At 28.7% G+C, this 16,269-nt stretch overlaps 1 protein-coding gene across 1 annotated transcript in view; it reads right to left on the bottom strand.

The window, feature by feature from the left end:
- The window catches only part of LOC135952999 (serine/threonine-protein kinase 32A), a gene marked incomplete at its 5' end in the record, with an annotated part of 44,365 nt that extends 28,620 nt beyond the window's left edge, over positions 1 to 15,745 (bottom strand). The window contains 2 exons of the mRNA XM_065502723.1: positions 9,532 to 9,697; positions 15,686 to 15,745. Of these exons, the coding sequence (XP_065358795.1) occupies positions 9,532 to 9,697; positions 15,686 to 15,745 (226 nt within the window). The remainder of the gene's footprint in view (positions 1 to 9,531; positions 9,698 to 15,685) is intronic.
- Positions 15,746 to 16,269: the final 524 nt, after the last annotated feature.

Below are 16,269 nucleotides of genomic sequence, written 5' to 3'. Positions count from 1 at the left end.
CGACTCTCACGATTCGCAAATTTTCGCATACATCTACTTCAGTTTTATGTCACGTACGATATACTCTTATTTCGCTCTATATTTTGGACAACAATATTTCGAAAGTTCTTCACCTTTGTGAGAAGGGTATATATAAGTTTGTCATTCCGTTTGTAATTTCCACAATATAATTTTCCGAACCTATAAAGTATATGTATGGATCCTTATAGATAGCGGAGTCGATTAAGCCATGTCCGTCTGTCTGTTGAAATCAACTTTCTGAAGCCCCCAAATAACTTACATACACGATTCATAATCAATAACTCCGGAATTCTTCCGGCTCGGTTGCTATTTAAAATCAAGAAAATCGGTCTACAGGACAACCTCGATTTTTGACCTATATCTGGATTACTAAGTTATTAATGTAGACAATATTTGCAACGACGTATATTACATAAATTAAATTAACACCAAATATTAAATTTTTTTTTTTAAATTTAATAAAAAAAAAATTTTAAATTTAAAAAAACAATTCGAAAAATTTTTTTTACAGAAAATTAAAAAAAAAACTTTGGAAAAAAATAATTTTTGTTTACCTAAAAATATATAAAATTTTTATTTTGAAGTATAATTTGGCGAAGAGTATATAAGATTAGCCTCTCTTACTTGTTTTTTAGATACTCTTATTTTTGCAAAATCTATTCCACTCTATAGGCCTACAAATGTCGCGTACGATGACATGGAATTGCCCATATGAGCGGACCATTTATCGAAATAAACGAAAATCTGGGTTTACCAAAAAAATACGAGTTAGGGCCTTATGTATTTGTAAATACATAAGTTAGCTATTAATTAGCAATAACTTTTTTATTTATACTTTCAGGAGCTATGACATGACCAATTAAGGGGCGATACATACACATGTACATCTAATCTGTGAGAAACTTTAATTTCATATCAATATTTGTAATTTTCGGAATTGGTCTTTATTTTTTGGGAGCTACGAACAATTATATAAAATTGTGTATATGTGGATTATCGATTATCAAACTGATTACGATGTTATAAGAGATTCTTGCGCATTTAAGTGATTTCTGGAAGCGGACCTAATGTAGAGACTGTGATCAAATATGAACCGATATTTACAAAATTCAGCAGTTATATTTTTGAATACTTATTACGTGTCTGAGTAAAATCTGTAAACAATATCATCATAATATTAATAGGCAAGTCGATTTCTTTAGACCCCTTTTACGCTCACATTATACATTCAATTTGGGCAATAAATATACCATTTTAAAGGGATTTATTCACAGAAGTGCAGAATATATATTTTATTGAAATCGGTTCAGTTTTTTAGGAGTTATAAGCGTTTAAAGATGTTACTAACACACATGCAAAAACGTGTACATGTGAACCTTAAGCTAAAAAAGTAAACAAAGCAATGCATGTTTGTCCAATTTGTTGTTGTAAATAAATAAGAGAAACAATTAGAGAGTAATGATTTCGCTCTGTTTTAAGTGAGAGTTGTTATAGAAAAGAGGGCATAGAACCCAAAATGGGATGGGTCGGAAAAGGAGGTGAGTCACGTCCCATACAAAGTAATAATTGCAAGGTTCTTCAAACTTTGTCCGCATAGCTCTCTTACCATTTTACACACATTGGCTGAAAATAGTCGGGATTGCATTAGTGGTTGTGGCACAAAGTAAATAATTAATTTTTAATATCTGGAGAACTATAATTCTAAAAGTATTTAAACTCTGTATCAATCAATTTATTACCATTCTACGGAGGTTAGCTAAAATCGAATTTATTTCTGTTCCCTGATCTCTCCCTTATAAAAGAAAGTTAAAGTAAAGATTGATATATACATAAAAGTTTTAAAAAAGGGTGGGATTAGAGCAGTGGAGTGGTATCTCCCACACAAAATTAGTTCGTTATTTTCGAATATCAAGTGAACTGTAATTGAGAGATTCTAAAATTTTGTATGTGTTATTTTCGTATTTCCATTTATATTTTTTTAATTTTACTAGGGTAGGGGTAGCGAAGTGCACCGGGTTATGCTAGTATCAATATTTAAGTGATTTTTGGAAGTTGATTTTATAAGGCGTAATTACCAATTAAATATATTTATGTGAAATTTTAACCTGATAACTATATTTATAAGAGAATTATGCGTATTTAAGTGATATTAGGAAGTGTATTTTCTGGTCAAACATGTTGAATATTATATTATTGATAAGAACTAGCTTCAAAAATTACTAACAATAGCAGTGTCGAAAATATTAGTTTGAACCAATTTCTATATTCATCATTAAATAAAGAAATTCAAAAATGCTGTGCTGAATCGAATATACCCTTCACCAAAGTATTCTTTAAGATAAATATTAAAAACAATTTTATGTGAAAAAAAATTGTTGGCAAAAAAATGTTGGAACAAAAATAATAATTTTTTTTTTTTTTAAAAAACTAGTGAAAAATCGAGGTACTCGGTGTATTAATCTTTGTGACTTCGAAAAGATGATTTGGACATAGTTCCGATATCCACTCATGGTGAAGTTTTAAAAATATCTAAAATCAACCTTTTTAGAAATTGGTTTCTATTGTAAAATGTTTTTAAAGTGAACTTACACCGTTTGTACACTAACCAAATTTGGAAATGGTGTAAATGCTAGTTTAAGTGTTTATTTATGTAGAAATTCTATCAAAACAATGTTCATTGATGTTCATACCAATACAGAGCGGCGAATATAAAAATAACTTTGTTTAAATCGTGGTTGTTTCTAAAGGGTGTGAAGGGCTTAACAACACAAATTCAGTTTCAGTGCCACCACTGTAAAATAAAGATATGGAATATGATATCGAGAAAACTTCTAACTCGCTAATGCGGCAGACTTTCGCTCTTTATGCTTCGCTGATTTTGTCAATGTATGTAGCTTCGAATTACATCTTTTAAAGCAATATTTGCTTACGTAAACTCGCTCCTACGAATGGCCATAGATATAATAATCCAACGGCGTTAAATCACAAGTACGAGGTGGATAATTGATAACAACAGATCCGGGAATTTCTCTTGCAACAACTGAATTGTTTGACCGGGTTTGTTTGTGACTCGTGGCGCAGTCTTACTGAAACCAAACATCATCGAAGTCAACATTAGTTTCTTTACATAACCGCTTTATTGAAAATGGGACTCATTATTAAAAACGATTTTGTTGAATAATACATTATTTTCGTTCAGTTTACAAAAAAAAAAAAAAAAACAATTCGCAAACGTTTCGTAGTTAAAATTTCCCAAGATTGTACTAAATAGCTCAATTCTGATATAATGATTCATCATAAATATGATTGTCACAAACATACATATACTTGTTTACTGTAACCAAATATATGATTGATACAATCATGTGAATCGTAAATTAACCATATTATGGTTACCACAATCATATAAATAGTTACTGTGACTATTATATTGTTAAAAAAAAACTTATTTTTACTCTGCGTGTAGATAGCAAATATACATAGGATTTACATAGAGTTTATTACAAAATAAATTGCAAAATAAAAGTTTAAATTTAATTCACCCTAGATTACTTAGAGACACTAAAGTGACAAATGACTTCACACTGGATTACCGGGGATGTATAAAGAAACCAAATGATTTATCTTTGCATTACAAAGAGCACCTGCATATGTGACGAATGAGCCATAAATATAAAAAATGGAGTCAGCCAAGTCATTAGAGAAAATTACTGTCTTAAATGAATACATTGAATTGAAAAAGGGATAAAACTACTGGATTCGTACTCTAAATATAAATAAAATATTATCCACTCTGTATTTGTTTTAAATACTGTATGTATGTATTTTGTACCATTTTGGGTTTTGCGTTGTTTTCTTCAATGTTTTTATTTTCAACATGTTATTTTTGTGTACATATGTATGTATATTTTCATCAAATTAATTAACTTTCAAGGTAGTTGTACCAGCATTCCTGTACTTTTGCATATATACAAAAACAACCCTACCATAAACCACATAAACTAATGGTGTGTCAGGAACCGCATTGAACAATTCTGAAAACATGTGTAATAACATATAAAATACAACTTTATGACACAACAAGTATGAGTGTAATATGTGGCTGTGTCGAATCTTGTATACCCACCATTAATATGTAGTTTTGGATTTCTATGGGGACATGAATCAGTTATGTTTCGAACTGTACAGAATTTGATGGAGAGATTAATTTCTTAAAACTTTATATGACTTATGCCGCAATTTATGTTAATTAAATATTGTATATTCAATAATTAATATCGTGATGAAATTGGACATGATATATATTAACATAAATTGAATATTCAAGTAATTTTCTGAGGGGGACCTTGTATGGGGACTAGGGACAAATGTTGTAAATTTTATCAGGATTGCCGCATAATCATATCAATAAAAATGCCGGGCCTGAACTTTAAAAACAAAATTATTGGCTTCCACAAAACATCTCCATCTTTTAAGATTTGTTTTTTTTCCGCATATTTCCCATGTAAATCCAGTTATTGGAGTATCATGACTCTCCATGTACGATGTTGCCATTATATCCAGTCTATTGTTTATTTTGTATCAGTTTCGTTAATCGGTTGTTGTTCCAGCTAAGTAGATGATTGGCCTGCTGTAGCAGGTCACGCGATACATAAACGATGTTGCCATAAGATCATGTCTGTTGTTATTTTTGACTTGTATCAGTTTCGTTAATCATTTGTTGTTCCAGCTAAGTAGATGATTGGTCTGCTGTAGCTGGTCTAGGATAATAGGGATGGTCAGGGGGCGGAGTGGTCAGGGGGCTTCTTGGATAGATTGTTTAGAGGGTGGTTAATTTTTAAAAACTCAAAAACGATGATGAATATGTTCGTCTCTGCTAGGTTTCGAAGCTACACCATGCCACCAAAAAAAAAAATAGAACTTGTGAAACTTAATTTAAAGACTGATTCTAGAGAATTTGTGCCACTAAACATAAAACAATGAATTATTTTTGGAATGCCTCCTTTTCCTAGTATGTACATTGAAACGATAATACATACTTAATGAAAAAAAAAATTTCATTAGAAACTCAACCGTAACAAAGTAATTGTTGATCCTTTCAGCATTTACACATCTCATTTCCAAACTGCATAAAAACTTGCAACAAAATTTTCTTATTTCACAGTAAGAAGCATTTAAGCACTACCCATAGATAATGTTGAGTTTATGTGTAAATTTGCTGGAAATATTAACAACTGATAAATAAGGACAATATCAAGCCACAAGAAACTCATTAGTATTTCAATGGTCACATTGTTGCAAGGATTACGTACTGCTTTCCATATAAAGCTGAATTTAAAATTTTTATGCAGAATTACCATAGAGAATATTATGTTTCATAATGATACATTTTCTTGATTCTTATTGTTTACTTAAAAGAGTTGTGTAGTGTGTTTGAGATGGAGATTTGATAAGCTTTAAATAATGATTACTAAATAAATTTAGAATTATATTTGATATACAGCTATATTCAGCATTGGTTGAAATTTTTAAAACTTGATACGAAGTCAAAATAAGTTTGAAACAAAAACTAGACTTTTTTTAAACTCTAAAAGCACATACCCCCAATACATTACAAAGTGTTGTATGTCAATGGAAAGCTTATGAAATTAGTGTTATTTATTGATATCCATGTAAACTGATTGTCACAAAATCCAGTAGTAATTTTCCTGCGGTATCGATATTTATAAAACATTTATGTTGGCGTTTTGGTGTTTTTCTGAAGTGATTCTTATGAGATCTATGATCAAATTTTTGGCTGATCTTCATAAAATTAGGTACGGCGATTTTTGTGTACATGTGGATTATTGATGCCAAAATTCAAACTGATTATGCTATTTACATATATGCGATTTATGGTTATTTAAGTTATTTTCGGAAGTGGAACTTATATGGGTACTATGGACAATTATGGATTGATCCGTACAAATTTTTGAAATGTGATTTCTTTTTATGTAGAACTTATTTGTGCGGGAATTTGTATATATAAAGTAGACACTAGGGTATTCAATTGATTAACCGTTAATCGGTTTACCGATTAATTTTGGACGGTTAACTATTCCAATAATTTAAAATTGCTAATTTGCAAATAACAAATAAACCGATTAATTTGTGTCGATTAACCGAAATTCCTTTTTTTGGACTTTAAAAAATAGTTTTGTATTTATTTTTCGCTTTAAATTCAAATACAAATTTCAAATTAAAATTAGATATTTTTTGAACATCCAATAAACATGATTAGTGAGTATGTATAACAACTGACATATTTAATTTACATGTCTTTGAAATTGTTTGTTTGTATTTACATGTATAGACGAAACTTTTTTTGAAATGAGTCTTTTATCATAACTAAACGAAACAATTAAATTAATCAAAATCTAAAACAATCCAAAACGGAATATCCTTTATCATGCTTTTGATTTCTCCAACATAAGTTCCAAGAAAAGTTTTATTAAATCTAAAGAAAAAATCGTTTAAATTATATTCTTTTTATAAATAAAATTATTTCAGAAGATCTCACTAAAACCCTAAACCACTCATTTGCTGTAAAAACGTCATAATTCAAAAAAAGTCGTTTCGAGAAAAACGTCTTTGAATGTTTTATGAAATTTTACTATTTCTTAAATAAATTTTCAACAAATCATGCGATTTCAGAAATATAAATAGTAGCTGTTAATATCTTTCTAATCTGTATTTTTTACTTAGTCCCGGTCCACACTGTGAAACATTTGCTGCAAAACATTTGAGTTGGTTGATGAAAGGGGAAAGAGGAATGAAAAAGGAAACTTTTTCATGTACATGAAGTTTTTGTTGAGTATGTCATCCACATTTATTCGTTCGTATTCGTACTGTACAGAAATGTCAAAAACTGAAAAGCAAAAACTTCATTGTGTGGACACGAATGCAGTTTCAAAAGAGAATTTAAAAATGTTTTGCAGCAAATGTTTCACAGTGTGGACTGGGACTTATCAAATATTCGAGAAAGCATGAATTTTAATTTTGATGTTTACAACAAAAAAACACTCTCACACAAAAAATAATTGACTTCTTTGAAAACTGATGAAACTATACGAAAGGTTATATTACTCAGTTCAAAAAACATGGATTTTGAGTTATGACGTTGTAGCAGCAAATAGGCGATATATTTACAAAAATTATCTCAAATACCTTATTTGCTGTTTTTTATGTTTTTGTACACAAAATTCGTTGTTATATTTTAAATTTAAAATTAAAATAGAAATTATTCGGTTAATCAGATAATTTTAAATTAACCGATTATTAACCAAATAAATATAAACCTCGGTTAATTATTTGCTCGATTAACCGATTAATTGAATACCCTAGTAGACACCCATTCAGGTGGATATTTCTACGTGAGCTAGGTGAAATAATGCACCGATTTGATCCAGTTTCAGTTTCCAGCCAGCCAGATAAGCGGACGGAGGGACGGACATCGTCAAATCGATTTAGAAAGTGATTATTACTCGATCGGTATACTCATACTCGATCGATATACTTAAAAAATTTAAATAATTTTAAGTAAACAATATTTATTTTTTTTTTTAATTTATTAACGAAAAAAATTTATAGCAATAATTTTTTTTAAAACTTTTTTTAATTTTAATTTTTTTTTTTTTAAATTTTATAAGAAAAAAAATCGGCTTAAAAAATAATTTTCCCGATTTTGACCCATTGTAGGTCCGACTTACTTTCGCCTTATATACGCCATTGCAAAGGTTTTTGAAATAGCTATTATAGGATATCCATATTTTTTATATTAATGAATAGTTAACCAGATATAGATAAAACAAATCGAGGTTGTCCTGATTTGTGCCTTATATCTCAGCTAGAGATGCCAAACGGGGAATCCCGTTCCCGAAAATCCCGGGGTTTTCGGGATTTCTTAAACCCCGAAGCCCGGGATTTTTTAATTTTAAATCCCGAGATTTTCGGGATTTTCCAAACCCCTGGTCGGGATTTCGGGATTCTTTACCAAATCCCGATCCCCGGGATTTTCAAAAATCAGTCCTGATTAGCATCTCTAATCTCAGCCATTTGTGGGCCGATTGTATCGATTTTAAATAGCAACCGATCCGGTAGAATTCCCGATATATTAATGTATGAATCATGTATGGAAGTTATTTAAGGGCTACGGAAAATTGATTTCAACATACAGACGGACAAACAGAAGGACAGACGGACATGGATATATCTATAACGATCCATAATATATATAATTTGTGGAGTCGCAAAGGAAAAATGTAGAAATTACAAACGGAATGACAAACTTATATACTTATGTTGTATGTACCCTTGCCACTCATGGTGAAGGATATAATAAATGTAAATTGTGTTCCTTAGTTTGGCTGATGGTAATCCTTAATGTTAAGAATTTTCATTATTATTTAAAAACACAATGTTTGTTAACCTTACTAGTATGTATGTATATTGCATTACAAAACATTTTCACAGCCTCTCGCGATTTTCATAAAAATGCACATAAATAAATTTATCTATGAACACAGAGAAAACAGAGACGTAGTGAGAAATTAATTTTTCAGGAGTTAAGCAAGTAGTCAATTTATCCCTTATATACAGTAATTGTCACTAACACAGAAAAAACTATTTCTTAAACCGTTTCAATTCAAATATTTGTCACATATTGAACTGGTTTCAATTATTTCATAATTAAATTAAAAACAAAATTTCTTGATATTTTCTATTGAATTTTGAGTTTTTAATTTGATTATTTTGACAATTGAAATTATTGAATAGATAATTTTCGTAATTGAAAACACATTTTTGTAATTTTTTGTGTATTCAATTAAGAAAATTATCTATTCAATAGTTTTTGTATTTAAAATTCAACCAATAACGAAAATTGTATATTCAATTGTCAAAATAATCAAATTCAAAATTCAAAAATTAAATAGAAAATATTAAGAAATTTTGTTTTTGAGCAAATGAATACTTGATTTAATTATGAAATAATTGAAACCAGTTCAATATGGGATAAATGTTTGAATTGAAATATAATTTTTTCTGTGAATGTCTGATCAGTTGGCTGATTCCAATCTATATATCTTAGGTCATTTGACACGTATGTATGTGCTCTTTGCAGTGAAGAGCAAAGTCAATTGGTTACTTAATACATCCCTTGTAATTTAGAGTGAATACAATTGTCACTTAAGTGTCTCTAAGTAATCTACTGTGTAGTCACATTAAAAGTACTTTATAAAGTTATTTTACCCACCAGAAGTAATATTTTGTTTACAAGCTATCTGTTATTGAGATGTCTTTTTAACAGACCATTTGAAAAAAAAAATCTTTTTTAATTTTGTTATTATTGTAGAAACTCTCAAGTCATTTCAATCAAACTAAATATCTGTTACTACTGTCACAGAAACTTAATTGAGACATTTGATTTTCATTTAAGCAAGTATATAGAACAACTAATTTACATGAATTTACCTTGAAATGAAAACCATAAATTCACTAAAAACGGATGCTCCAAAGAGGAAAGAAGCTCGACTTCTTTGATGACGCCACCCAAAGCACCACGACTCTCACAGGCCGAACGACTGACATATTTCATGGCATACAATATCCCGCTATCACGTTTTTGTACAATGCATACCTGTTTGTTGTTGTTGTTGATGATGTTATTGGATGGAGGAAGACATTATTCATACATTCGTGTTTGATGATTGCCAGTGGTAGCAGTTTATATTGTTGAAATATGAAAGAAAAAATAAAAAATTATTTGAGTAAAATTTTGAAATATGTATGTATATAATACATATTTATGCATTTTTTTCCTAGAATAATATCATAATGAAATGGCTTTGAATATTTTTTACAAATACTATTACTTGTTTTATTCCTATTAATATAATTTGCTTATTAGGAAAAATAAAATTTGATATGTATTTGTTTAATTAAATATAGAATTCATTTTTAACAATATCTGTGCTTTTTTTTGCTAACGTTTATAGACAATTTCAGGAAAATTTAAAATTTATATATGGGCAATTCCATTTCATCGTACGTGACATTTGTATGCCTATAGAGTGGAATAGATTTTGCAAAAATAAGAGTATCTGACAAATAATTTGGTCTTTATGTTCCATTCAGAGGGTACTATATTTTAAAATAATAAAAAGTTCTTTCGAAATATTGTTGTCCAAAATATGGAGAGAAATGTGGGTATATCGTACGTGACATAAAACGGAACTCATTTTGAGGTACATGTAGAAATATGCGAAAATATTCGAATCGTGAGAGGCGTTATGTTTTCTTTTAATTTCTTACACTAAACCAAATATTTTTCCTTTGCAATCCGTCATATTTAAATAAAAACAATCTCTGGATGATATTATAATAAATAAAATTTAATATCGTACGTGACAGATTTTTCTCTTATAATAAAACAATATACATACATATGTATATTCTGTAAATATATGTATACAAAAACTAAAAAAATTAATAGAAAATATACATTCGGTTTCAATAAACAATTTGACAATAGCAAGAAAAAACAATCAGAGTCAAATTAATTTCATACTACAAGCTAATTGGAAGCCTAGTTTTCGCTGCAATTTTAGCCTAAAACATACCTAAAACAATAACCCCCGTATTCATAAAAAAAATTTAATTTAAACAATGTTTTAAAGCTAAATTTCCATACGAAATATGATTTTAAAACGTTGTTTAAATTTAAAATTCGTTTATGAATAAATACGGCCTTAAAAAATTAAATATAATCAGTTGAAATTATTATTTTTGTCTTTAAAATGTTGTAATTGTAATATGATCTAAATACTTTCACATAGTAATATTTTATTATTTTCTTTTATTCAAATCATCTTGAAAAAAAGTTTCAAGGGTTTTTGTTTTTTCAGTCGTGGTAACGATTCTTGTTGAATTGCCCATATATAGGTTAAGGGCTAATATGTAAAATTATATTATTCTTATATACATATATAATTAATCTGAATTCAAAATCAAAAATACAATTATGAAAATACAAAAGTCAAAAAAGTCTTTTAACTTGAAAATTGTTTAGACAATTTAACTATCAGCGAACAAAATCATATTCGTAATCAGAAATTTACCTGTACCTGCAGAAAAATACCTTCCAAAATGTCAAATCGCGTTTTGATAACACTATGCAACAAATGAAGACTTTTGGAAAAACACAAGATCATGACAGTATAGGTTCGACTCTACTACCAAAGGGTAGTAAAACCCTATACTCAGTTTGTCTATTTTGGTGACAGATTTTTTTTTTATGAGCCCCCAAAGTTTCTGAAAATCAGTGGGGCCTCTAAAAAAGGTGTCATCAGTTTTTGGTTAACAGCTAATTCAGACTTTGTGATACGGCTTAACTTTATATGGCAATAATATAGCTAAGAGTCCGCCGAATAAATTTTGTTAAAAATGTTTTCCAAAAAATAGCTTTTTCGTGAACTTTTGTTGAAAAAATATTGGAAGAAATTTTTTTTTTACTTTTTTTAGAATAACTTCCAGGGACTTCTAATTTTTCAATAATAATATTTTGCAAAGTTGTAGCTACGGTAAATCTGAATAACTCTTGTGAACATATCAATGCAATCCGAACATATTTAGGCATTCTAAATAGCTGCCAAATATCACTTTATAGCTTAAAATTTTTAGTTTTTTTTTACTATTTTTTGACTCTAAAACAAAAATTGTTTGTTAAAAATGTATGTTCGAGTGTATACTTCTCTATTGTGCTGGAATTACGAAGAATCGGCAAATTATTATCGGTATGATTCGGCCCATCACTTTATCCAATCTTGATCACGCAAGACCGGCTTGATGCAAAAAACATTAAAATTTTTGTAAAAACGAAAATTGTTAAGGTACAAAGTGATCTTTATGTGCTATTTAGAGTGACTAGACAAGTTCACAATGCATTGATATGTTCTTAAGAGTTGTTCAACTTTACCGTAGCTACAACTTTGCTAAATATTGTTAGTGAAAAAAAAGTAAAAAAAAGACGTATCACAAAGACGTATCACAAAGTCTGAATTAGCTGTTAACCAAAAACTGTTGACACCTTTTTTAGAGGCCCCACTGATTTTCAGAAACTTTGGGGGCCCATAAAAAAAAATCGGTCACCAAAATGGACAAACTGAGTATAATGTTTTACTACCCTTTGGTAGTAGAGTCGAACCTATAAAGTCATGATCGTGTGTTTTTGTCACTGTTGCACTGTGTAATGAGTTTTAATAAAAAATCTATTTAACACTTTCATCGTGTTTTCAGTGCAACAGTGTACACACGATCATGACAGTATAGGTTGGACTCTACTACCAAACAATTTTCGTTTTTACTATTTTTTGACGCTAAAACAAAGTTTTTTTTTGTTAAAATAGTGTTATGCTGTATTATTAACCTATTTAGGTGTTTTCGAGTTGATTTACAGTTGTTCAGCTTCGTAGGCGGAATGGGGATCAGTGGGTCGACCCTCAAGTCAAGTCTTACATTTAAAAAAAAATCGCCAAAAATATATTTATGATCTGAATGAGCTGACATTTAAAATATAGATAGTCCTTGAGAAGGTGCTTATATCTGTAGGTTATCTCTTTTAGTTCAAAAGATATTTAGGTTTAATTTTTTTTTCAAAATTTAACTCGATCTTTTTTCGTATTTTATATATGATGGACCTACGGAAGGTCGGATTTTTTTTATTTTAAATATGACGTTTGATAACAATTATCTCGCCCCTATAAAAAGTTACACGCATCCAAAGTTGAAGCATCTTTATATATATTTCAACTTTGAATGCGTGTGTTTTTTAAGTTTTTTCCCAAAAAAGTCCCCATTTTTTTTTTAGAAAAAAAGTTTCGTTGGGACTATAATGTACAATTATTTTATGATCTGGAAAGAGAACTTAATGCAAAAACGTATAAAGTAACTTTATTACCCCCCAGCCCTATCCAAACTTGGCCAATTTTTAAACAACATTTTAGGTTTGAGTAAAAAATTCTAAAAATGCAAAGCATCTCAAAAACTCTTCGTAGTTGCGTGGAATAAATATGCTACAAAGGTGGACCGAAAAGTTGTGCAAAAGTTAATGGGTACCATCAAGTCAAAAACTAGAATTTTTATTAAAAATAAAGATATTTAACTAGTTTTTTTGCATATTCATAACTGTTAACAAATAAGATTAAATTTATGGTTGAACATTGTGAAATTGCATTTTGCTTTACATATGTAGATATTAAAGCTTAAGTGCGACCGGATTTTAAGTGAACAATGCTTTAGTACACGTCTATCTGTACTAGACATTTCAATGTTGAAATGCATTTGATAATGAAAACATTCACACAGCGAAAAAAAAAGGAAACGAAAAATTTCTGTCTGTCTATTAATTTCGCAATTGTAAACGGTTTAGGGTAATTCAAAAGAGAATGAGAAAAATGTCTGCCTTTCAATTTCTGTTTTGTAAAAGGGGACTTGGGAACATCAACACCTTATTAGCCTATTTTCATCAGTGATGGCAATTTATAAATTTTTGAACAAAACTGTCAAATGTCTAAAACATATTGTCGATTTTTAAAGCCATCAAATATTAATTTCCTCTATATTTTAATAACATATTAATATCATTTTATGTAGAATCTACGTTCATACATACATAAATATTTTATTATTTATTAGCTATAAATTGTTTGCTACCATGGCAGAACAAGCAAGGTACAATTATTGGAAAGTGTGTTCTCAATTATACATTCCCTATAACGTCGAACAAAAATAAAACAAAACAAAAATAAATTAATTTATGTACAATTTACTTTTTTCCGTGAAATATTTAATTTAAATGTTTCAAATAAATCTGTGTTGGTTTTAATATAACATGCAAAACATCACGAAAACAAAATAAAAAGTGATGATATTAAATGCTTTATTTGACGTTGTAGGGGTAAATATCGACAACTCTCCCTAATAATTGTACCTGATTGATTCTGCCATGGTTTGCTACAAAATTAGTTTACTAAACAAATTCTAGAAATATCTTTCATAATAAAATAAATTGAAAATAACTGATGCATTTTACAGTAATTTTTTTCTTTTCGTTTTAGCCATAACATATTAAAGTGAATGAGTTTTTGGCAGTTAGCTTTAAATATGTAATTTACAACAATTGTTTGCATTTAAACATTGTTCAATCACTTGTACAGCAGTCGATATGAATTTTTTATGATAATTTTTCTGCTATTTTTTACAATACTCGGAATTTATGCGTTCTTCAAGATTTAAAGTCTCGGAAGGACTGCAACATATGCAGTCATGTGTGTGTGGCTTTCTGAAAAATAATATAGACATTTGTGGCAAAATTCAACAAATAAAAAGAAAATAAATATGTATGTTTATTTAAACAACTACAGACTAGACGTGATTGAAAATGTGTTGGCATGTATGTATGAAAATTGCCAATTTTTAAAATGATATTGGTTAGAAGAAAAATGTGTGTAAAAATAAATATTGAAAAAATAATCATAATGTTCACAGATTATTAAATTATGTAGCATATGCATTAAGGTTGACCTTCAATGTATGGAAAAATTGAAAACTCATCTGTTTCAAAAACGAAGGGCAGTTTTGTGTTATGTTAGGATAAACAAAATGTTGTCAAAAGTTAGAGCTCGATCGGTTAAAAATTGACAAAGGGAAAAAATGCTATTTTTTCAGTCTTAGTAAAAATGTTTCCATTAAGTAATTACTTTTGCAAGTTAATATAAAACAATCGAAATGTGTACATAATTGTCGTAGTAATGAGATATAAAATACAAAAATTGGTTAAAAGATGTTAAAGTTATTAAAAATTCCCCAGGCCATTAATGTGTCTCAGGCCACTGGAACAAGAAAGTTATGAACAAAATTAACATATTTTGAGAAATATTAAAATAAAAGCTCATTTTTACTTATAATATATCCATAGTTACTTGTATATGAGTTTTTGTCATCATAGCATAACATTAACCTGTTTGCAGGTATGACCAAACAAATTTATATTTTTTGTAAAGGCAGTTTCAAAACTCCGTTTTCAAATATTTAAAAATGTTGTTAAACAAATTTCAGAATTTTTTGATCATCACATAGGGATTTATTGAGAATATAATAGGGAATAAAAATATGAAAAAAAGATGTCAATCCTCCTATAGTTTTTCCATACCTGCGACTTAAATTTTGAGATTTTCGAGAAAAACTAAATTTTTCGCCATATATTGGCGAATGATAAAAATTTTCTTACTGTTATGAATTTTGAAAATCCTTTACAGAATCTTATAAGTCAGAAAGGTGAAATTTTGCAATATTTGGAATGCGGTACAGCCGAATATAACACTCTTACTTGTTTTTGTTGGTCTCACCTAATAAATGTTGATTTTTTTATGAGCAACGTTTTTCTTCATTCAAGTGTTAATAAATGAACATTGATTTTTGTGCGATTTGTATGATTATTGAAAATTTTGATTTTAAACAAAACTTCACAGAATTTATTATAGCACAATTGAATTGTCATATTCTTTACTATGGGGAATATTAAATGACTTTGACATTACATGCTGCTCTAAGTGATTTACATACATACCTTGCCAAAGCTGCCTTTGCCAATGGCGCGCAATATTTGAAAATGATCGAAATTGACTGTAATGAGAAGAAAATATTGAATTTATATTTATAGATTTATTTACATATAAAATTAATGAAATAAATGTGATTATTAGATAGAAGTAGTATAAAATGTATTAAATGTACATATTAGTGAACAATCATGTTGAAGACACTCAGACGTATGATGAACATGAATTAATGAATTAATAATTATACGTTAAGTGGTACATGGTAGCTGTTATTCAGGTTTGAAAAATTAAATTTTTTGTTCAAAATGCTGGTATTTAATTTAAAGGTAAATTTAATATTTGTATAAATTATCTATATCTAGAAAAAGGTTAATAAATATATAAATTCTGAAATCGATTTAATTGGATAGTAATTCATAATTTTTCAACAAGATCTGTCATGAACTCTCTGAGTTAGAGTTAGGGCGTATATTTAGACCGAATGGACTCGATTTTTATTTTAGTTAAACAACTAAATTACTATTAATACACAAAAGGTTTCAGAAGAATATCAATTATGGATCCAAAAATAAACGATTTTCAATATAAAAAT

Source organism: Calliphora vicina, chromosome 1 (genome assembly GCF_958450345.1).
Source record: "Calliphora vicina chromosome 1, idCalVici1.1, whole genome shotgun sequence".
Lineage (NCBI taxonomy): Eukaryota > Metazoa > Arthropoda > Insecta > Diptera > Calliphoridae > Calliphora > Calliphora vicina.
The sequence above is the reverse complement of the archived record's forward strand: the minus strand, read 5'-3'. Positions and strand labels throughout refer to the sequence as shown.